Source organism: Schistocerca piceifrons, chromosome 1, assembly GCF_021461385.2.
Source record: "Schistocerca piceifrons isolate TAMUIC-IGC-003096 chromosome 1, iqSchPice1.1, whole genome shotgun sequence".
Taxonomy (NCBI): domain Eukaryota; kingdom Metazoa; phylum Arthropoda; class Insecta; order Orthoptera; family Acrididae; genus Schistocerca; species Schistocerca piceifrons.
In genome coordinates, this window is record NC_060138.1 from 748,367,202 (window position 1) to 748,389,925 (window position 22,724).

The 22,724-nt window shown below is 38.0% G+C and overlaps 1 protein-coding gene across 1 annotated transcript in view; it reads left to right on the forward strand.

Moving 5' to 3' along the window:
- The window catches only part of LOC124712834 (synaptonemal complex protein 3-like), an 80,553-nt gene extending 59,808 nt beyond the window's left edge, over window positions 1-20,745 (forward strand). The window contains exons 2-4 of the mRNA XM_047242902.1: window positions 1,843-1,988; window positions 2,088-2,201; window positions 20,474-20,745. Of these exons, the coding sequence (XP_047098858.1) occupies window positions 1,843-1,988; window positions 2,088-2,201; window positions 20,474-20,629 (416 nt within the window). The 3' untranslated portion in view covers window positions 20,630-20,745. The remainder of the gene's footprint in view (window positions 1-1,842; window positions 1,989-2,087; window positions 2,202-20,473) is intronic.
- The last annotated feature ends 1,979 nt before the right edge of the window (window positions 20,746-22,724 follow it).

A 22,724-nucleotide genomic window follows, 5' to 3' on the forward strand; every position in this document is an offset into this window, starting at 1 on the left:
TTTTTTTTCTCCGCAATGACCTTATGAACAGGTAAAATAGTACCCTTTCTGACGCCCACAGTACACATGTATAGGTCAAGAGTATGGGTATTGTGAAGTCAACAGGTTTCTGCCTTTTGATTTTAGTTGGTGTAAAGTGATCAGAAGTAGTTCACATGGTTTCACATATTCAAGTGACACTGATCGTGCCTCACATATTAAGGTCTGTCTTTAATTACATTTCTAGTTATAGTTAGTCCAGCAAACCTTTAACTTGTTGAAAATTGAGGGGCATCCTGTCATGAACCCTCTCTACTGTCCTGGAAAAATTATCTCCATAAGGTCACCATTATGGTGTGGCTAATGGCTGTATAGTGCTTTAGTAGAGTTGGCCATGATGTCTCCTTTGTTGATGCTGCTGAGTCTGCGTTGTCTATGTGGTTTCTCGTTGTCTAGGCGATGATTCCTCTGCTGCTCTTGGTCCAAGAAAAGGTGCGGGTTTTTTAATTATCACTGGACTATCAAAATCATGATGCAGTATTCCACAGATTATTTGTAACAAAAACACATATATATTGCCAAAACTAGATAAACAACTACACTCAACCGCGGCCAACACTCAAGTGCCGAAAACCCATTGTAGACCAAAGATCACGGCCATAAGCTACAAAGAACATACAATTTCAAAATCGATTTTGATCACAACACCTAACTTAGTATTATCTTAATCAAAAGCTTTTTTAACACGACTTTAGTGTATAATATAACAAAATGATGTCTATTTATCAGTTCCATTACAATCCCCACAGTTGAAATCTCTAATTCTTGAGTTTATATTCATACATTACTGAAGTCTTGTCCTGTGCACCCTTCACAGGCAGACTAGACCTTATCAGAGGCAGCACCAAGTGCAAAAGCAGTACTGTCATACTGCAGCTATGCTGTAACTTATGCACTGACTTTTATGTGGACATGGCCATCAACTAGCAGTTCATACAAGTGATCAGCCACTGTTAAACTGTAACAATGACTTGCTGCAGAAGAACACATTGTTGTGCACAACGTGTTTGTTTGATGTCAGAAAAAAACACCCAAATTCGTTAGAATAGACCATTATGCACTAAATGATTGGTGCTGAGTGTTGGATGTGGGCATAATGTAGAAATTATGAAAACTGCTTAGCTTATGGATGAAGTTCTCCTCATGAACTAACTCAATCTCAATATAGAGTCACTATTGTCCCCAAATTCTGCTGTCTCACTTGCAATGGTCTCAGGAGACAACAGGTGTTGTGCATTACCTCTGAAGGGGCACATAATGCAAAAGCTTAAGACTTATGTTTCTTAAATATGAATATACAATGAAATTTATGATCACATTTCACAAACCAATATCAGAGAATTTAATTGAACTACATTTGCTCACAGCAAAACTTAATAGTTTTATTCTGTTCAGGTAGTTGAAGATTGTATTCAAAGTATAATAAAGAAGTCACTTTATGCTAAACCATTATCTTTTCCAACTTGAGATTCATTTTTTTAATTTGTTATGTTGAATTTTATAGTTAATTCTAGAATGGAACATTAATGAACTGAATTTAGATGCCTGTATTCCCAGTTTTCAAAACTATTTAGTGCCTACAGAAACATGATTAACCCCTTGTTTTCTAAGTTGAAGGACTTATTTTTCTTACTTATACGTCACAGTGAGAAGAAAATTAAAAAAAAATTATCAAAAATTTTGGAAATTCAATGATTATAGGTGTTTATTGGGCAATACATATTATTTAGTTCCAGCAATTTAATTTCATTGTTCATTTATTTCCTATTATGTATAAGTAACATTATAATTTCTTATTAATAGGACCAATAAAAGTCATCCAAAACAAAATTACACAGCTTTGGACAGCACAGCGTGAGAAACGGAAGATCGACTTAAATGATTTTCAGGAAAACGTCAAGAAAGTTCGCCAGAAGTGGGAATCAAATCTTGACAATTTTAAAGAAGAAGTAAGGAAATTAAAGACTTCTGTTCATTAATGCCAATATTGTACAGAATTTTGAAAACTATTTCATTTTTTAATTTATGTATACAATTTTTACCATCAGGAAAAGAAATTATTTACATTACTTCACAGACACATGAAGGCAGCTAAAGAAAAATATGATACTATGAAAGAAAATATTGAAATGTTGAAACAGTTGCATGAAGACTTTTTCAAGGTATGTTTAAAATTATTCTGTAAATTATTTCACTGTGGTGACCTTATTGTTCCTTTGCTGATAAAAATCAGAACATTTTTTTTTCTTTTTTCTTGAAAGTGGTTCTCTCATTCCAGTATTGCTACATTGTTCAAATAAACATACATTGTAATTCAAAGCTCTGTTACTTAGTACAAGAGATTAATTGTTTTAGCAAAAACAGTTAGTTTGTTTGTAAAATTTATCTGTTTCAACAGCACCTAATGTAGCTCACCTCACTGGGTTCAAGAACAGAGAAACTGGGTATCTGAGCTGACATATTCTTAATACCACCATTCATCTTTGAAATATCATGAAGAAAATGGAATATTGATTTCACAGTCTGCCTGACAAAGTACCTATAAACCATTTAAGAAAGGGAAAAACACAATGACATATGATTTGAGACAGACCTTGTATTAATGTTTGCTCAGTAATGCTCAAGCTAAAAAGAGAGAAAGGGAACCAAGCACTTTCGGTCAGTCTTTCAAACATAACTTAGGAAACATGAAGACTGTCAGCCACTCAGCTACAAATGAATGGTGGGTGGTGCACTGCAGATTTAAAGAACAGATACCAAGAAAGGCACTTGGTAAAGTGGATTCATTTTTAGAAGCAACTTTCAAATCCCTGTCTGGCCTCCAGATTTATTTGTTTTTTGTTTCTTTTTTTTTTTTTTTTTGTCCATAGATTTCCTAACTCACAAATGTTAGGATGGTTCCTTTGAATAGCCCATATATGAGCAAATATGAGTTTATGCACTGTCACACAATTTTTTTTGTGGGTGTATGTCCATTCAAGAGAAGGCAAAATAAGAATTTTTCTGAGAGGATGTTTGTGCAGCTAGTTTGATATAATCTGACAGTGGATGGAAATGCAGCATGGTTGTTTCAAATGTCTAAGCTATTGAAACTAATACAGCTTTTTAGGCATTTTCTATCACAGCACCAATGTACAACATCAGTGTGCAGCATAAAGTACAGTGTTGCCAATCAACAACTTTTCAAACCCGCCATATCCACCACTATTAAAGCTCCACACTGAGCAGCTGCGCACTCCATTACATGCATCAGTTGCTCGGCTGCCCAGAATATACAGCGACCCCAGCTGCCGGCTCCATTATCTATGGAGCCTTATTTAACACTGCTACTGATATCTATAAGCCAGTTCTTATCGTGCTATGTTCTACTCCACAACTTGGAAGTGCTGCTTTGCAGTGTTATTGCTGCTCGATGTTGATGTGGCTGTGCTCTGAACTTAGAATCTGAATGCTGTATTGGAACTTGGACTTCAGTATTCTCTAGGTTAGTATGTCAACGGACTTGTGATTCTGCCAGAATTCTGAATTTCACTTGCACTTCCTGGACATTGGTATAACTGCCATCAGTTTGTATAATTTTTCGTAAAGTGTCCATCTACAACTTGGTGCTTGGTAACAGAATTATTTGTATCAGTATTATGTCAATAAACCATAGAATGCAGATATATTTATTGTATTACTCCTGATTGTAACACAACTGTTATCAGTTGAGTTGCCTATGCCTTTAAGCTCATTTGTATTATTCGTGAAGTTCAGTTTTTGACACCTGTCTGCAATGTTGTTACATAATCCCATCATAGAACAGTATTATCATATACAGTGATGGAAAATGGGTAGGAACATATCTTTCCTGTCACCACAGATAAAATTTCTTTATTTCAATGACCAGTTTTGGAACACGAATTCCATTTTTAAATGCAATTACATAAAACCTATGCAGTTTGCAAATTATAACCCCCACCCAAGCCCCCATGACTTAATAGCCTGAAGGGCAGTTCCCATTCAGACTTCCCATGGAGCACAAATCTGTATATACTTTTTGTTTCATTGTCAGGTACTTCTGTGCTTTTCAATTGTTCCACCTTATTAGGTTCTGAGCTATGTCTCATGGGCACATTTGCAACCATACCCTTTCCCAAGTCAATTTTCAGAGCCCAGGGATCCCAAATTTGTCAATTAAATGTTGTTGCACTGGCTTTTTGTCTCACCACATTTTGTTCAGGTTCACTTATTAAAATTGCAATCCCAAAAATATAATCCTCTTCTATTTTATTAACAGAATCTTGCATCGATTCTTGGTAGAGCAACATTATAATATATGAAAAGCACCAGTTTGCTTTTGTTCTACAATATTACTTTTATTGTTAACCGGTTTTCGGCTTACAAGGCCATCTTCAGATATTTACTGAGTATTATCACCAAAGAAGTTAAATGTTAGCAGACAACACTGGACGAGAAGTAACACATGTAGACTGAAGTAGAAACATACAGTAAATAACATCTTTGCAATGGAATAGTAAAAACTGAACAGTTGGAGTTGACAGGAAAACCTTTAGCACAAAATAGGAATAGCATGCCAACATAACAGTTTCTATTAATAAACAAAACTAATAAAATAAAATAAAATTAGTACTAGACAAGGCTGCATCAGGAGGTATGAAACATGGAGAGTGATACACAACCAATTAAAAGAAGAGTCAGTTGGGGACCCATAGCTAAGCCATCTAATTGTTTATAAAGAGTCCATTGGAACTGGAAATAGTTCTGTGTGAGGCATGTCTGTGTGGCCAGTCTCAAGTCATTCAATTCCACAGGACTGACATTAGGCTTGTGCATCAGCTCTGTCAGAATATAGATACAATAAAATTTATTGCCACAGCCAATGGCTACAATCCAGTCCTTATTGACCACATCTTGCACAGGAAACAAAAACGGAAAATTATACCCCTCCTCTATGCCCCACCTGCTTCCCCATCCACTGTCTGCAAGAAATGGTGTACACTACCATTTCTAGGTCAGCTATCACAGATTGTAGCCAAAGCACTGAAATCCTGCAAGTATAGGCTTTCCTACTATGTCAGGAACAAGACAGCCCAGTGTATTTTTAATAGCAAAGACAAGATCCAGTTTTTAGCCAACAGCAGGGTATACAAAATCACCTGTTCTGATTGAGAAAAATTTTACATTGATCAGTCAGGCAGAGACATATCAGCTAGGCTGGCTGAACATGAATGCAGCTGGAGGTTGCAGAATTCAGACTCTGTATTTGCTGAGCATGTACTGAGTGAGGGTCACAACTACCAGCCAGTGTCCCATGTACTTCACTTAGCAAACAAAGGTCATAAACTCAACCTGCTGGAAGCCCTGGAAATTAACAAACATCTTGCTCACAGTCCAGATCTCATCCTAAATGACCAGACACAACTCAACCCTTCCCCTCTCCTAAACTTCATACAATCATCTTTGTTGTTCATTACTTCCCACTCTCTCTTCCTACATATTCCCATTTTCCTGTATTCATTAAGTTGTTTTATTTGTTGAAGTTGTCATTGTATTCCACATAGACTGTAGTTTCAATAGTTAAGGCTTTCTTTTAACTGGCACTTGTATTACTGTCAATGTTTAACACCCCTTGTAGTTGTCTCATCAAATACTGTTCATATTTTACTTTGCTCTTTTATTTAATGAAAACTGGTACACAGCCACTGCTTTGATTATAATGTTAATGTTGAAATGCAGTACCACCACACTCTCAAACTGTAGGTTCCCTCAAACACCTCCATTTTCCTGCATTTATTAATTCCTGTTTATCTTGTTGATATTGCTTAAGTTCCTTATGTATTCTGTATTTACATTGACAACTGTCTCTCCTTTTAATTGGTTGTGTATCACTCTCCATGTTTCATACCTCCTGATGCAGCCTTGTCTAGTACTAATTTTATTTGATTTTATTAGTTTCGTTTATTAATAGAAGCTGTTATGTAGGCATGCTATTCCTATTTTGTGCTAAAGGTTTTCCTGTCAACTCCATTGTTGTTTATGTACTGTTCAGTTTTTACTATTTCATTGCAAAGATGTTATTTACTGTATGTTTCTACTTCAGTCTACATGTGTCACTTCTCTTCCAATGTTGTCTGCTAACATTTAACTTCTTTGGTGATAATACTTGGTAAATGTCTGAAGATGGCCTTGTAAGCCGAAAACCGGTTAACAATAAAAATAATATTGTAGAACAAACGCAAACTGGTCCTCTTTTATTTCATCAAAAATATCATATCTGGAGCTACTATCAAGGGGATCACTCTGTACTGAGCCTAAGTCACTCACACTGTGACTCCCCTTGTGGCAGTCATGCCCTCCCCAGGATTATTCCATCAGATTTCGTTTGCTGCGACTGCACACCTGCCTGACAGATTGCCCTCCATGACCCACTTCGTGGCGCCTGTAGTTGACAATCCTCATGCTCTGTTTATATAATACAAGAATTTTATAATGGGGAATAATTGGCAACACTTCACACAGTAACTCTTGGGTTGATTCCCTTTGAGGTATTCTATTTTATTTAATCTACCCTTATCCAGACACATTTCCTTCAGTAAGGACCCTCGCTTTTTCTATCCCATCACACACCTATCCCCTTCACAACACAAGGATTATTACTAGAATATGACATCTACTAATCTACTACTATCTTTACACTAACTACTGATAAGGCTACTGAGCTGTGATGATCTTTCTGGATTTAATCGCGGCACTTATCCTTAATCCTTCAATTTGGGTCACTTGAAACTTTCACGCAGTTACTCTGCTCACTCATTTTCACCCATAACGTAGCATCCGGAACTTGCAAGTACAGTACCTTGTAGTGTCTTCTGATCCCTCCAGCTCATTGACATCCACAGTTGTCAATTCTGAGTAACTATCACCAGCAAAATTCTCTGCCTTAGTGCAACTGCCAATGCTCCTGTTGACCTTTTGTGTACTCCATGACTTGTACCCAAGCCATGTACCAGGTGGTGAAGGACTCGAACAACATTCACTGGGACCACTATTTGGGGTAAGCACTGATTTAATACTCTTTCACTTGTAGCACAATAGATATATATACATATACTTCTTTTACACTGGAAAAACAAATACTTTTTTGTTTGTTTTTGGTCTTTGTTCTAAGGCACGGTTTCGCACTTACAATCGCTCGTGGTGCTGGGAACATCTTATGTTCACGAGATTGGCCCAACACAGCGCACTTAACAACTTTCTTCTTTACCGTTGCCTCTGTATATACCATAGCGGAGTCCACAGCTGTGGCTATACCTGGTTGCCATCATCATTGCCGTATTGCACAATGACGCCCTTATCAGTGAAATGTACTTCTCCTTGTTCTGCGACCCTTTTTAACATGTATATGCCACTGCTCCAATCCACATGACGTCATCTCAGTGCTGTCTTTTATAATAATTAACCAAAGTTAATGCACTGCATACTAAGGCCTCGCCAGTTCACGTGCGAAACTTCTGCTGCCATGAGCCACTTCGACTTGACTCTGACCATTGTTCTTTTTCCTGCCTGCTGGCTATGCTGTTCCATCCGTGTAACCTTGGGGTGGGGTGGGCGGGGGGGGCGTGGGGGAACTCCCCTTGTAGTTATTGTAAAATTACTGGTTCATTACGTATAGTCTATTTACGTTTATCTATTCTTCTTCCATCAGTACAGCTTAATTGTTATTTTTACTCATTTATTTATTATATATTTTTCTTACACACTATTTATATTTTCAAAGGGGGAGTACTGTCCCCCAGGTAAGGCTAGCAGTACCGTTTCTTTTTTAAGGCACTAGATGCCTCTCGCTGGCTGTCTCCATTCCCTGCTGCCCTCTCTCGACTTTATTTTATGTTAATACTACAACTTAGCATCACCTTTTTGCCACTAGATGGCTCATGCTGACTGCCTTCAGCTATCGTATTGTAGTGTCACACCCTGCCTCCACACATCAAGGTTAATATCCTGTTGCTGATGTCAGGGTTGGTGGAACTATCAACAAGGTGGTCTCTCTTTGCAGGGTCCAGGCCGGTGGATCCCTATGTACTCATCTCCACACTCAAAAATCACTCAAAAGCACTCAAAGTGCTTCGCACTTACTTTAAATTTGTTTTAAAACCTTTTTCCTCACCTTTAAAGTTGACATTAGAATTCAGACTTCAAAAATCATTGTCTCTAGTCAATTCCATACCAAGACATTATCTACTTTCACTGCTCTGATAGCATACAACAACAACTCACAATGGCTCCAATTGTAGTGTGTGCTACTGGGATTTGGATGCCTGCCTCGACCATGCATCAACTGCAAAGGCTTATCACAAGCTTGCCTTTTGTATGGGCTGTTATTGTTGATTATTTCCATCATGTACATGCAGACATTCTACCCGTCTGAAAAACCTTACATAATTTTCTTAAGTATCCTGAGGTGCAATAATTAAGTCTTGCTGGATTTAGAAATAATCATTTTCTCTATACCAGTGGAAATCACCTTAGCGTCCATTCCTGCATCAGTGTATTTAATGCACTTCCACCAATATTCACAAAAATTTTCCAAGTGACGTCATTCTCCATCCCAAAAATCAACTATCAGTTCCTGCTGAATTTCTGTGGAACAACATCAATGCAGAAATTAGTTCCTAAATTATTTAAAATCTTTACATGTATGCAAAATTTCATTTGTCCAGCAAACTGCATCCTCTCTTTCAGATGTTCCACAATAAAAGAAATCTGTTCCTGCACTGACAGACATAAACTCTTGTATGAACTTCAGGTACACATTCCCTTGAATATCAAAATAAGTGAACTTCCAACAGTTCATAAATACAGCTTATACTGAAGTTACTAGCAAATGCTGTACCACAAGTTGCGACAATGGCTCAATTTTGCAGTAGTTTCAAGCTGTACACTTTGAGATGACTTTCCCATTTTTCGCACAGTGTCAAACATAAGATTTTTCTAATCTATGTGGTTCCTAAAACTAGTACACCATTTTTGCATAATATTAGCACTTACAGTATATAACTCTTTATGCATGGCTGCTCATGGGTGCCTTGTATTACATCTTTCCGTTCAGTGAAAGTGTGATTGGCATCTTCATCTACATCCAACTTTTTCGAGAGTTAGTTTGGATCTCATTGTTAGTTCATTAGTAACAACAACAAGAACTCTCCATTCTATTCTACAGGGGCAGCTTAGATGGATGTTATTGCCACCTGAAAATACTGGGACAAAGCAGGGACTCTGCATGTGTCCCCCTAAGTAAATTACCTCTCCTCTGTTTCATCTGTGAAATAGATTTAATGTCAGGGGAGCTGACTAAATTCTGCAGAGCTTTACATATATATTTTGCAACAGACTCATCAAAAACATATAACTTGATCATGTGGTTTATGCAGTAATCCAACAGAATTCCCTCCTCATGGTTAACATTAAGAGCTTGCATCACCATAGATTTATAGATTTATGGAGAACTTGCAATTTATCTTGGAAAATTTCATTTCTCAGCTCACCATAAAGTGTATTCTGGTAAATATGGAGTTCATTTACAGTTCCTTAATCTTAAATGCCTTCCCCATGAACCATGGACCTTGCCGTTGGTGGGGAGGCTTGCGTGCCTCAGCGATAAAGATAGCCACACCGTAGATGCAACCACAACGGAGGGGTATCTGTTGAGAGGCCAGACAAACTTGTGGTTCCTGAAGAGGGGCAGCAGACTTTTCAGTAGCTGCAGGAGCAACAGTCTGGATGATTGACTGATCTGGCCTTGTAACACTAACCAAAACGGCCTTGCTGTGCTGGTACTGTGAACGGCTGAAAGTAAAGGGAAACTACAGCCATAATTTTTCCCGAGGGCATGCAGCTTTACTGATGGTTAAATGATGATGGCGTCCTCTTGGGTAAAATATTCCGGGGGTAAAATAGTCCCACATTCGGATCTCTAGGCAGGGACTACTCAAGAGCACATTGTTATCAGGAGAAAGAAAAGTGAAGTTCTATGGATCAGAGTGTGGAATGTCAGATCCCTTAATCGGACAGGTAGGTTAGAAAATTTAAAAAGGGAAATGGATAGGTTAAAGTTAGATATAGTGGGAATTAGTGAAGTTTGGTGGCAGGAGGAACAAGACTTTTGGTCAGGTGACTACAAGGTTATAAACACAAAATAAAATAGGGGTAATGCAGGAGTAGGTTTAATAGTGAATAGGAAAATAGGAATGTGGGTAAGCTTCTACAAACAGCAGAGTGAATGCATTATTATGTCCTAGATAGATACGAAGCCCACACCTACCACAGTAGTACAAGTTTATATGCCAACTAGCTCCACAGATGACGAAGAGAATGATGAAATGTATGATGAGATAAAAAAAATTATTCAGATAGTGAAGGGAGACGAAAATTTAATTGTCATGGATGACTGGAAATCGATAGTAGGAAAGGAAAGACAAGGAAACATAGTAGGTGAATATGGAATGGGATTAAGGAATGAAAGAGGAAGTCTCCTGGTAGAATTTTGCACAGAGCATAACTTAATCATAGCTAATACTTGGTTCAAGAATCATAAAAGAAGGTTGTATACATGGAAGAAGCCTGGAGATACTGGAAGGTGTCAGATAGATTATATAATGGTAAGAAAGAGATTCAGGAACCAGGTTTTAAACTGTAAGACATTTCCAGGGGCAGATGTGGAATCTGGCCACAAACTATTGGTTATGAACTGTAGATTAAAACTGAAGAAACTGCAAAAAGGTGGGAATTTGAGGAGATGGGACCTGGATGGACTGGAAGAACCAGAGGTTGTAGAGAGCTTCAGGGAGAGCATTAGGGAACAATTGACAAGAATGGGGGAAGGAAATACAGTAGGAGAAGAATGGGTAGCTTTGAAAGATGAAATAGTGAAGGTAGCAGAGGATCAAGTAAGAAAAAGATGAGGGCTAGTAGAAATCCTTGGGTAACAGAAGAGATATTGAATTTAATTGATGAAAGGAGAAAATATAAAAATGCAGTAAATGAAGCAGGCAAAAAGGAATACAAACGTCTCAAAAATGAGATTGACAGGAAGTGCAAAATGGCTAAGCAGGAATAGCTAGAGGACAAATGTAATGATGTAGAGGTGCATATCACTAGGGATAAGATAGATACTGCCTACAGAAAAATTAAAGGGACCTTTGGAGAAAAGAGAACCACTTGCATGAATATGAAGAGCTCAGATGGAAACCCAGTTCTAAGCAAAGAAGAGAAAGCCGAAAGGTGGAAGGAGTATATAGAGGGTCTATACAAGGGTGATGTTATTGAGGACAATATTATGGAAATGGAAGAGAATGTAGATGAAGATGAAATAAGAGATATGATACTGTGTGAAGAGTTTGACAGAGCACTGAAAGACCGAAGTTGAAACAAGGCCCCAGGAGTAGACAACATTCCATTAGAACTACTGACAGACTTGGGAGAGCCTGGCCTAACAAAACTCTACCATCTGGTGAGCGAGATGTATGAGACAGGCAAAATAGCCTCAGACTTCAAGAAGAATATAATAATTCCAATCCCAAAGAAAGCAGGTGTTGACAGATGTGAAAATTACCGAAGTGTCAGTTTATAAGCTATGGCTGCAAAATACTAACACGAATTCTTTACAGATGAATGGAAAAACTAGTAGATGCCGACTTCGAGGAAGATCAGTTTTGATTCCGTAGAAATGTTGGAACACGTGAGGCAATACTGACCCTACGACTTATCTTGAAAAATAGATTAAGAAAAGGCAAACCTAAATTTCTAGCATTTGCAGACTTAGAGAAAGCTTTTGACAATGTTGACTGGAATACTCTCTTTTAAATTCTGAAGGTGGCAGGGAAAAAATACAGGGAGCGAAAGGCTATTTACAATTTGTACGGAAACCACATGGCAGTTATAAGAGTTGCGGGGCCGTAAAGGGAAGCAGTGGCTGGGAATGGAGTGAGACAGGGTTGTAGCCTATCCCTGATGTTATTCAATCTGTATATTGAGCAAGCAGTAAAGGGAACAAAAGAAAAATTCGGAGTAGGAATTAAAATCCATGGAGAAGAAATAAAAACTTTTCAGGTTCACCGATGACATTGTAATTCTGTCAGAAACAGCAAAGGACTTGGAAGAGCAGCTGAACGGAATGGACAGTGTCTTGAAAGGAGGATATAAGATGAACATAAACAGAAGCAAAATGAGGGTAATGGAATGTAGTCAAGATTTATCGGGTGATGCTGCGGGAATTAGATTACGAAATGAGAGGCTTAAAGTAGTAAATAAGGTTTGCTGTTTGGGGAGCAAAATAACTGATGGTGGTCGAAGTAGAGAGGATATAAAATGTAGACTGTCAATGGCAAGGAAAGCGTTTCTGAAGAAGGGAAATTTGTTTACATCGAGTATAGATTTAAGTGTCATGAAGTCGTGTCTGAAAGTATTTGTATGGAGTGTAGCCATGTATGGTAATGAAATAAAATGTGGACAACAAATAGTTTAGACAAGAAGATAATAGAAGCTTTGGAAATGTGGTGCTACAGAAGAATACTGAAGATTAGATGGGTAGATCACATAACTAATGAGGAGGTATTGAGATATTGAATCGAATTGGAGAGAAGAGAAATTTGTGGCACAACTTGACTAGAAGAAAGGATCGGTTGGTAGGGCATTTCTCAAGCATCAAGTGATCACCAATTTAGTATTGAAGGGCAGTGCGGGGGGGGGTAAAAATCGTAGAGGGAGACCAAGAGCTGAATACACTAAACTGATTCAGAAGGATGTAGGTTGCAGTAGGTACTGGGAGATGAAGAAGCTTGCGCAGGATAGAGTAGCATGGAGTGCTGCATCAAACCAGTCCCAGGGATGAACACCACAACAACGACAACAATCTTAAATGAATCCACTTGTCACATGGTAATATACATTGACATTATGCAAGAAACAGTTTATATGATTTACTGTGCTCCAACTACTTGACAAAACTGTGGAGTCAGAAATCTAGTCTGTTTAGAAATTTTCTAAGTTCACATGGTTTCTGAAGCAGAGCACAGACTAGCACTTGTATCACCATCACTCACTCCTGACTGGCAAGGGGTCCAGCTTTCATTTGGCAGAATGAATGGCAAACAGGACATCTGCTCTTAACTCGATAGTGGCTGCTTTCAACCTGAGCAAAATGTGGTGCATCTGACCAGCTAAATCACTTTTAGTCCCTGCTATGGTATAATAACTTTTTAATATTTGGGGATCCGTTAACGAGTTATGCCCAGAGAAAACTATCACCCTACTCTGTGAAATATAGGAACAGATATTCAGTAAAGACACAGCTTGGACTTCTGCGAGCTCTGAAAGAACTTATAAAACTTCATTTCTGCTGGACTAATAACCTGCCATGAATCATGACTGAAATTTAGTAAATAGATCTTGCCGCAAAGAAAACCTCCTTTGTTTCAGTGACTGCCACCCCAACTTGCGTATCATATCAGTGACACTCTCACCCCTATTGTGCGATAACACAAAACGAACTGCACTTCTTTGCACCTTTTCGATGTCCTCCATCAATCCTACCTGGTAAGGATTCCACACCACACAGCAATACTCCAGCAGGGGATGGACAAGTCTAATGTAGGCTATCTCTTTAGTGGGTTTGTCGTATCTTCTAAGTGTTCTGCCAACAAAGCGCAGGCTAAATGATGATGGGATCCTCTTGTGCAAAATATTCCAGAAGTAATATAGTTCCCCATCTGAATCTCTAGATATGGACTCCTCAGGAGGATGCCATCATCAGGAGAAACCAAACTGATATTTCTGCAGTTTGGAATGTGGAATGTTGGATCCCATAGTTGGGCGGCAGATATGTTAGAAAATTTAAAAAGAGAGACGGATAGGTTGAAGTTAGGTATAGAGGGATTAGGACTTCTGTTCAGGTGCGTACAAGGTTGTTGTTGTTGTTGTTGTGGTCTTCAGCCCAGAGACTGGTTTGATGCCGCTCTCCATGCTACTCTAACCTGTGCAAGCTTCTTCATCTCCCAGTACCTACTGCAACCTACATCCTTCTGAATCTGTTTAGTGTATTCATCTCTTGGTCTCCCTCTACGATTTTTACCCTCTATGCTGCCCTTCAATACTAAATTGGTGATCCCTTGATGCCTCAGAGTATGCCCTACCAACCGATCCCTTCTTCCAGTCAAGTTGTGCCACAAATTTCTCTTCTCTCCAATTCTATTCAATATCTCCTCATTAGTTATGTGATCTAATCTTCAGCATTCTTCTGTAGCACCACATTTCCAAAGCTTCTATTACCTTCTTGTCTAAACTATTTGTCGTCCACGTTTCATTTCCATACATGGTTACACTCCATACAAATACTTTCAGACACGACTTCCTGACACTTAAATCTATACTCGATGTAAACAAATTTCTCTTCTTCAGAAATGCTTTCCTTGCCATTGACGGTCTACATTTTATATACTCTCTACTTCGACCATCATCAGTTATTTTGCTCCCCAAATAGCAAAACTCCTTTACTACTTTAAGCTTCTCATTTCGTAATCTAATTCCCGCAGCATCACCCGATAAATCTTGACTACATTCCATTACTCTCATTTTGCTTCTGTTTATGTTCATCTTATATCCTCCTTTCAAGACACTGTCCATTCCGTTCAACTGCTCTTCCAGGTCCTTTGCTGTCTCTGACAGAATTACAATGTTATCGGTGAACCTGAAAAGTTTTTATTTCTTCTCCATGGATTTTAATTCCTACTCTGATTTTTCTTTTGTTTCCTTTACTGCTTGCTCAATATACAGATTGAATAACATCAAGGATAGGCTACAACCCTGTCTCACTCCCTTCCCAACCACTACTTCCCTTTCATGCCCCTCGACTTCTATAACTGCCATGTGGTTTCTGTACAAATTGTAAATAGCTTTTCTCTCCCTGTATTTTACCCCTGCCACCTTCAGAATTTCAAAGAGGGTTTTCCAGTCAACATTGTGAAATGCTAGAAACGTAGGTTTGCCTTCCCTTAATCTATTTTCTAAGATAAGTCGTAGGGTCGGTATTGCCTCACTTGTTCTAACATTTCTACAAAATCCAAACTGATGTACCCCGAGGTCAGCTTCTACCAGTTTTTCCATTTGTCTCTAAAGAATTCGTGTTAGTATTTTGCAGCCGTAGCTTATTAAACTGACAGTTCAGTAATTTTCACATCTGTCAACACCTGCTTTCATTGGGATTGGAATTATTATATTCTTCTTGAAGTCAGAGGGTATTTTGCCTGTCTCGTACATCTTGCTCACTAGATGGTAGAGTTTTGTTAGTCCTGGCTCCTCCAAGGTTGTCAGTCATTCTAAAGGAATGTTGTCTACTCTCGGGGCCTTGTTTCGACCTCGGTCTTTCAGTGCTCTGTTAAACTCTTCACACAGTATCATATATCTTATTTCATCCTCATCTACATTCTCTTCCATTTCCATAATATTGTCCTCAAGAACATCACCCTTGTATTGACCCTCTATGTACTCCTTCCACCTTTCTGCTTTCCCTTCTTTGCTTAGAACTGGGTCTCCATTGGAGCTCTTGATATTCATGTAAGTGGTTCTCTTTTCTCCAAAGGTCTCTTAATTTTCCTGTAGTCAGTATCTATCTTACCCCTAGTGATATATGCCTCTACATCCTTACATTTGTCCTCTACCCATGCCTGCTTAGCAATTTTGCACTTCCTGTTGATCTCATTTTTGAGATGTTTGTATTCCTTTTTGCCTGCTTCATTTACTGCATTTTTGTATTTTCTCCTTTCATCAATTAAATTCAATATCTCTTCTGTTACCCAAGGATTTTTAGTAGCCCTCATCTTTTTACCTACTTGATCCACTGATGCTTTCACTACTTCATCCCTCAAAGCTACCCATTCTTCTCCTACTGTATTTCCTTCCCCCATTCTTGTCAATTGTTCCCTAATGCTCTCCCTGAAGCTCTCTACAACATCTGGTTCTTTCAGCTTATCAAGGTCCCATCTCTTCAAATTCCCACCTTTTTTACAGTTTCTTCAGTTTTAATCTACAGTTCATAATCAATAGATAGTGGTCAGAGTCCACATCTGCCCCTGGAAATGTCTTACAATTTAAAACCTGGTTCCTAAATCTCTGTCTTACCATTATATAATCTATCTGACACCTTCTAGTATCTCCAGGCTTCTTCCATGTATACAACCTTTGTCTTTCACGGGCAAGCTGAGCTACCCGACCACGACTCACAACCCTTCCTCACAGGTCTAATTCTGCCATTACCTCGTCTCCCACATTCCAAACTTCACAGAATCTCTCCTGCAGACCTTGCAGAAACAGCACTCCTGGAAGAAAGGATATTGCGGAAACATGGCTTAGCCATGCAAAGTGACAATTTTGTTCTGGAACAATGAATTGGTCGAGGAGATCCAGAAGTTTGGCCTGCCTATTCACCACGCCCACATTACAGGAGCCAGTGTCCCAAGAATGTGACCAAATTTGAGGGTAGTCAGGTGTGTTTTCAAAAAATAACAGGAATATTTGTTTCTTGGAAAAAAATTATGTATTTGTTTACATAAATGGTGTACTGTTAAAAATAGTTGAATACATGACATGGCAGCAGATTGAGAAGTCTGGTCAGAATTAGCTGGTTTTGTTTCTGATATACCAAGTGTTCCTTAACAGGGGCCTAGTATAAGCCACCAGTCCTCTGTGCTTTAATGGCCATTTGATCCATGTGTTAAGTGTTGTGTCATTTGGAATGTTATCTTAGCTTAACCAACTGGATAGTAAAGACGGAATGAAACTGTATAAAAATCCCTCATCCACAGTGTAAGGTATGTGCCATTAGTGTGGATAACTGTTGGAACAAAATAGTCATTAGCTGACAACCTCTGTACCATCAGTTGTACTGTAGTTGTGTGAGAATTACTTGAACAAATGGCACTTCTATTTCCCCACTTTATCATGGAATGCAAATGGAGACCAATATTTGTAACGAAGTGCTTCTAGTGCTTCTATCAGCCACTCAGCCCCCCCCCCCCCCCCCGCCTTTTCCCACAGCTCTCAAATGAAGGAAAAAGTTTACTGAAGTCAGTTGTTTTTCTTTCAAGAAAAGGATTTAAAAGTTGGTATAACAAAGGTTTTTAAGATGGCGGGAACTGGACCTCCCTCCGCCACACACCGATGGGTGGCTTGCGGAGTATAAATGTAGATGTAGATGTAGAATAGAACCTTCTTTTATGATTCTTGAACCAAGTGTTAGCTTTGGTTAAGTTATGCTCTGTGCAAAATTCTGCCAGGTGGCTTCCTCTTTCATTCCTTAATCCCACTTTTCCTTCTCTTCCTTTTCCTACATTAGAATTCCAGTCACCCATGACAATTAAATTTTCGTCTCCCTTCAGTACCTGAATAATTTCTTTTATCTAATCATACATTTCATCAATTTCTTCATCATCTGCAGAGGTAGTTGGCATATAAACTTGTACTACTGTGGTAGGTGTGGGCTTTGTATCTATCTAGGCCACAATAATGCGTTCACTATGCTGTTTGTAGTAGCTTACCCGCATTCCTATTTTCCTATTCATTATTACACCTACTCCTGCATTACCCCTATTTGATTTTGTATTTATAACCCTGTATTCACCTGACCAGAAGTCTTGTTCCTCCTGCCACCAAACTTCACTAATCCCCACTATATCTAACTTTAACCTATCCATTTCCCTTTTTAAATTTTCTAACCTACCTGCCCGATTAAGGGATCTGACATTCCACGCTCTGATCTGTAGAACACCAGTTTTCTTTCTCCTGATAACAAGGTTAAAAATGCAAAATCAAGTACTAGTAATGCAGGAGCAGGTCTAATAATGAATACATTTGCTGATTCCGAAATGTCCGTAGCCCCTATGGATAAGCCATATTAAATCTTCTTCCACACTGTAAGGTCTTCATAACGTGCATCTGTATGGGATGTTGTCTAATTGCCAGAATGAAATACTATCAATATTCGTCCACAGTTCCTGCTTGTCTGGTAGCCTTCCTGCATTAATGTTGTGCTGAAATTTGACCCAAAAGTATTCATATGTCTTTATTCCTTGTTTTATTCTTGTGGCTGGTGTTCTTACCTCATTATTGGCATAACTTGAAGTTAAGAAATTATGTTATCACAAAAATCACACTAAGTTCCTCATTACATTAATACCAAAAGGTAATCTTGACAGTGCATAAATAGATAATTATCTTTGATCCCCAAATTAATATCAGGAATTGTTGTAAACTCCAAATGATAACTAGGAGCTCCTTCTCTAATGCAGTGTAGTTTAATTTGTGCTTGTTACGGCTCCTACTTGTGAAAGGGGCAGTCTTATATTCACCAATTGCTGGATTTCATTCTCCTTGGAATAATTGTGCCATGGGTCTTTATTCTGATGCTTTTGTTGCTAATGTAAATCGTTCAAAGATGACAGGGTGATTCAGTATAGCCATTTTGACTACTGCTTCTTTAATACTCTGAAAAGCTTCTGCTGTCCCTTCATCTCATACCATTTACCAATTTTTTTTAATAATAATAACTATGGAGGATTGTTAATTATCCATCCTGTCATGGTTGCCAAAGGAAGTTCTTTATAAGGGGGATTTGTTTATAGGTTGTAACTAAATCAACTACTTCACTCAAGATATGTCACCTTGAAGCTGTTCATAAGCACTTTTACCTTATTGAATGTTTATGGCCACCTTCTCATGTTTTCTTGATGCAGTAGACCTGCTATGCAACTGTGCTATGGGACTTTGTTTCCATCTACAGATGGTCAAGGGCTGTAAGAAAGTTCACATTTACACCAATTCACTACAAAATGACATAAATGCCTTTTTAGATAACCCTTCTGTATTTGGTTGTTCCCATATTTGATATAACAACATTTGGTGACAAACCCCTTATTACTCATGAGGAGAGGTCTCCAGCAGTGTGATCATTGTTTTTGAAAATATCTACATGGTGATGTAGGTTAAGACACCAGGTATCACACATTGCAGCCATTCACCCGGGTGGGCCCTTGTTTGCGAGTAATTGACAAAAAACAATTCGGAATTTGGTGGGATACTCAGTAGTGTTAAAGAAGTTGCATTGTATAGTTTGGGTATGTGGTATAATGGATGGGATATCAGCTTCACAAGCAGGAGGTTGTGGCTTTGAATTTTGTCAGGTGCACAATTTTTTTTTTTTTTGCACAATAATCCTTATAAAAACATTTAAAACGTAACATAAATATCTGTTGTACTATGGACAAAATAATGTAGATGAAAATCTAAATGAAAGACAGGTTTATAAGTAAAATAAAATTCAGGTAAAATGAGAAAAAGATATAATGAATGCAATAATGTGGATGAAGAAACAGGATGATAAAACAAAAGAAATCAAATCGAAATAAATATGTAAAATTAATTAAAACACATGAACAAAGATTTCAACTGGAGGAAGAATGATTGAAGAAAAAAATGAGCAAATGAAGCAGTTGAAATTATAATTATGTGATAAAAGAATGTAATTAAACAGATACATGTAAATCAATTAATTGAATGAAAATGATGATGAAGGTAATGTCAATAAATATTTAAAAATTAAAACAAAAATCCTTACTGCACCTGACAAGATATGACCACACAATCTCCTGCATGCAAAGCCGTTATCCTATCCAGCACACCACACAACATGACTACATAATGCAACTTTTTAACGCTATTGAGTGCATAAAGTATGCTGATTTTTTTCCCCATCATTTAGGGTGAATGGCTGCAGTGTTTGATACATGGGATCTTAACCTTATAGTAGGTCACACTCCTGTAACATTACCTTTTTTTAAATAGAGATGACTGATACCATGTATATTATCGATTCTTGAATAGGTGAACATTATATCAGCTGTCTAACTGAATGAACTTCATACGATTTTGTATACATGTGTTATGTTTTCAGCTAAAATATGTAAAAATAAATTAATTTGTTAGTACTCTGTACACAGAGTTAAAATTACTCTTCTTTTAAAAATATTTGAAATTACAAATTTCTGGCATACTTAAAATTAATGTTATTGCACAATCTAACACTAATTATCAAGTTTGTTTCTGGATTGATTTACAAAGTAATGATATATTTTAGCGAAGATTCTTCTTTGGCAAGGAAAGTTTGTAAACTATCCTTTCTTTGTAAACTATTTGGAATAATGTGAGTACTGCAGAAAGCTAGGAGTAGTGGTCACACCTGTGATGGAATCAGAATGTAGTGATTCGAGGATTTACACATAAATTCTGGAACCACTCGACCTTCTGCCACCTTGAACATGCGGTATTTTAAAGATAAGTGTGACAGAGAGCCTATTTATTGTGCAACGCATGTCTGTGTGTGCAGGATGGACGTTGGTCATGGAAGGACAGGGGCTGCATCAGACGAGCGACGTTGACAAGTGTTTGCCACTCATACCATAGAACCTGTATGGAAAGTACAAGGAGTAATTATGTGTTATTCCTTGGTGATGGAATAATTGTAATTGTTATAGACAGTTGAAACATGTTTTGTCTAGAGACTCTTACTTAATCTTGGTGTTAGACTTGCTAGAAGCAAGACTTGTCTTTGAATCTCAGGTGGTTATTAAATCCACGACATTGTAATTATATTTAATAGTATCTAATGGTTAATGACGCAGTTGACCTGCAAGAGTTTGTATGCTTATGTGAAACTTGTGGAAATGAAAATATAGCTGAACTGAAAGTATGAGGGTACCAAGTTATTTAAAGAGAGAGAGAGTGTCATTTTTTGGTTCCTCTAACTAACATTATTTCTTCGGAGAAGAAGTTGTGGAGATTGACGCATCCGCATATCCAGAGAAGAGGATCGCCTAAATGTTTCAAGTAAGTCAACTGTAGTAAGAGAAGTGTGAAGTTCGCAATCCAGTCTTGCACCGCTTCTCTTGTTGCTGAAAACATTAGAATGTGGTGACTGACGTGATCAGGACTCGAAGGAAGAGGAATTTTGAAACAAAATCAAGATAAGAAGATATTGTGAGTTGCCATAGCAACCAATAGTAACAAGACAGGGAAATTGTTTCACAGAGTTGGATTCTGCATAAAGAGTAAAAAGGGGTGAAAATTAATAAATACCGTACAAGAGAAGACATAAGGAAAATCTCAACAGTTTAGACTAAGAAAGTTACGACAAGATCTATTCGATGATGAAGATCCAGTGTGGAGAGTAAGCAGCCCTCACACACATCGCAGGGGCATGGATGCCGTAACCAGCAACCAACACCAATGGCACCAGCTGCTGCTCACCGGTGTTGACTACAAACTCATTCACTGGCACCAACATTGAAACCAAACTTTGACATTGCCGACACCCGTGCCGTTCACTGGCACTGATTCCATACCGGCTCACCGACACAGCATAAAACTCTACGCCGGGTGAATGAAAGACAATAATTATTTGAGTGTGAAGTTAAGGACACTGTTCACTAATAAACTGTTAGTATAGTTATTATACTCAGAGGTTAATTTTTTTTAGTGATCACTAGATCTAAAAGTAAGAAGGATATGGATAATACTCAAAAATTGGGGAAATATCAGAACCAGCCATGGCCATGACAGTGAGTAGGGAAATGCCAGACATGTCTGAAGTACTGAATTTAATCAAATCTCAAAACGCCCTGATTCAGCAACTCTGAGTGAAAAGCTGGAAGCACAGAGTGAGGTTTTAAGTTCTAAATTGAAGGCCTTAAATGATAGAGTGGAGAGTTTGCAGTTAGATTTAAAAAATGAATTAAGTAATTCCTTGACTATTCAGATGAATCAAATGGTTACTGAACTTAGCCAAAAGCAGAATGACCAATTTCAGAAGTTGACCCAGAAGTTAGAATTTGATATTGAAGACAAATGTAACAATGTAGAAGCTGAACTTGGTGAAAATTAGGATCATTTCAAAGTGTATACAATGTTACATTTGATGCTCTAAAACAAAGCTTTCACACTTTAAAGGACAGTGTTGAGAAACAGGACAAACTAATTCCTATAGTCCAGTCACAAATTGCAGGCGTTAACATGTGAGTGGATGATGTGGAACGTGACTTTAAGGAGAAAATAGTCACATCAGACTTAATAAATAGTAATCTGGAGGAACAGGTAGAGGAAATAATCGATAGAAAAGTTGCCGCAAGGATAATCTCCTGAAACATTTCGACTGTTGTTGTTTCCAAACTTGCTGTTGAGAAACAGGACAAACTAATTGCTATAGTCCAGTCACAAATTGCAGGTGTTAACACGTGAGTGGATGATGTGGAACGTGACTTTAAGGAGAAAATAGTCACATCAGACTTAATAAATAGTAATCTGGAGGAACAGGTAGAGGAAATAATCGATAGAAAAGTTGCCGCGAGGATAATCTCCTGAAACATTTTGACTGTTGCTGTTTCCAAACTTAAGGATAATAGCAATGTTATAGACTACTTGTGCGAAGAATTCAAACCTGTCCATGACAGAGTAAAAAGTAGAATAACTTTACTTAATGTTGTGTTCTCTGGTAAAGTAATTGTTTTGTTGTGGGGAGGCTTGCACACAAAGTTTAACAAGAAGTATTGGTCCGTAAGTAATCGAGTGAGGTTAATGTCAGA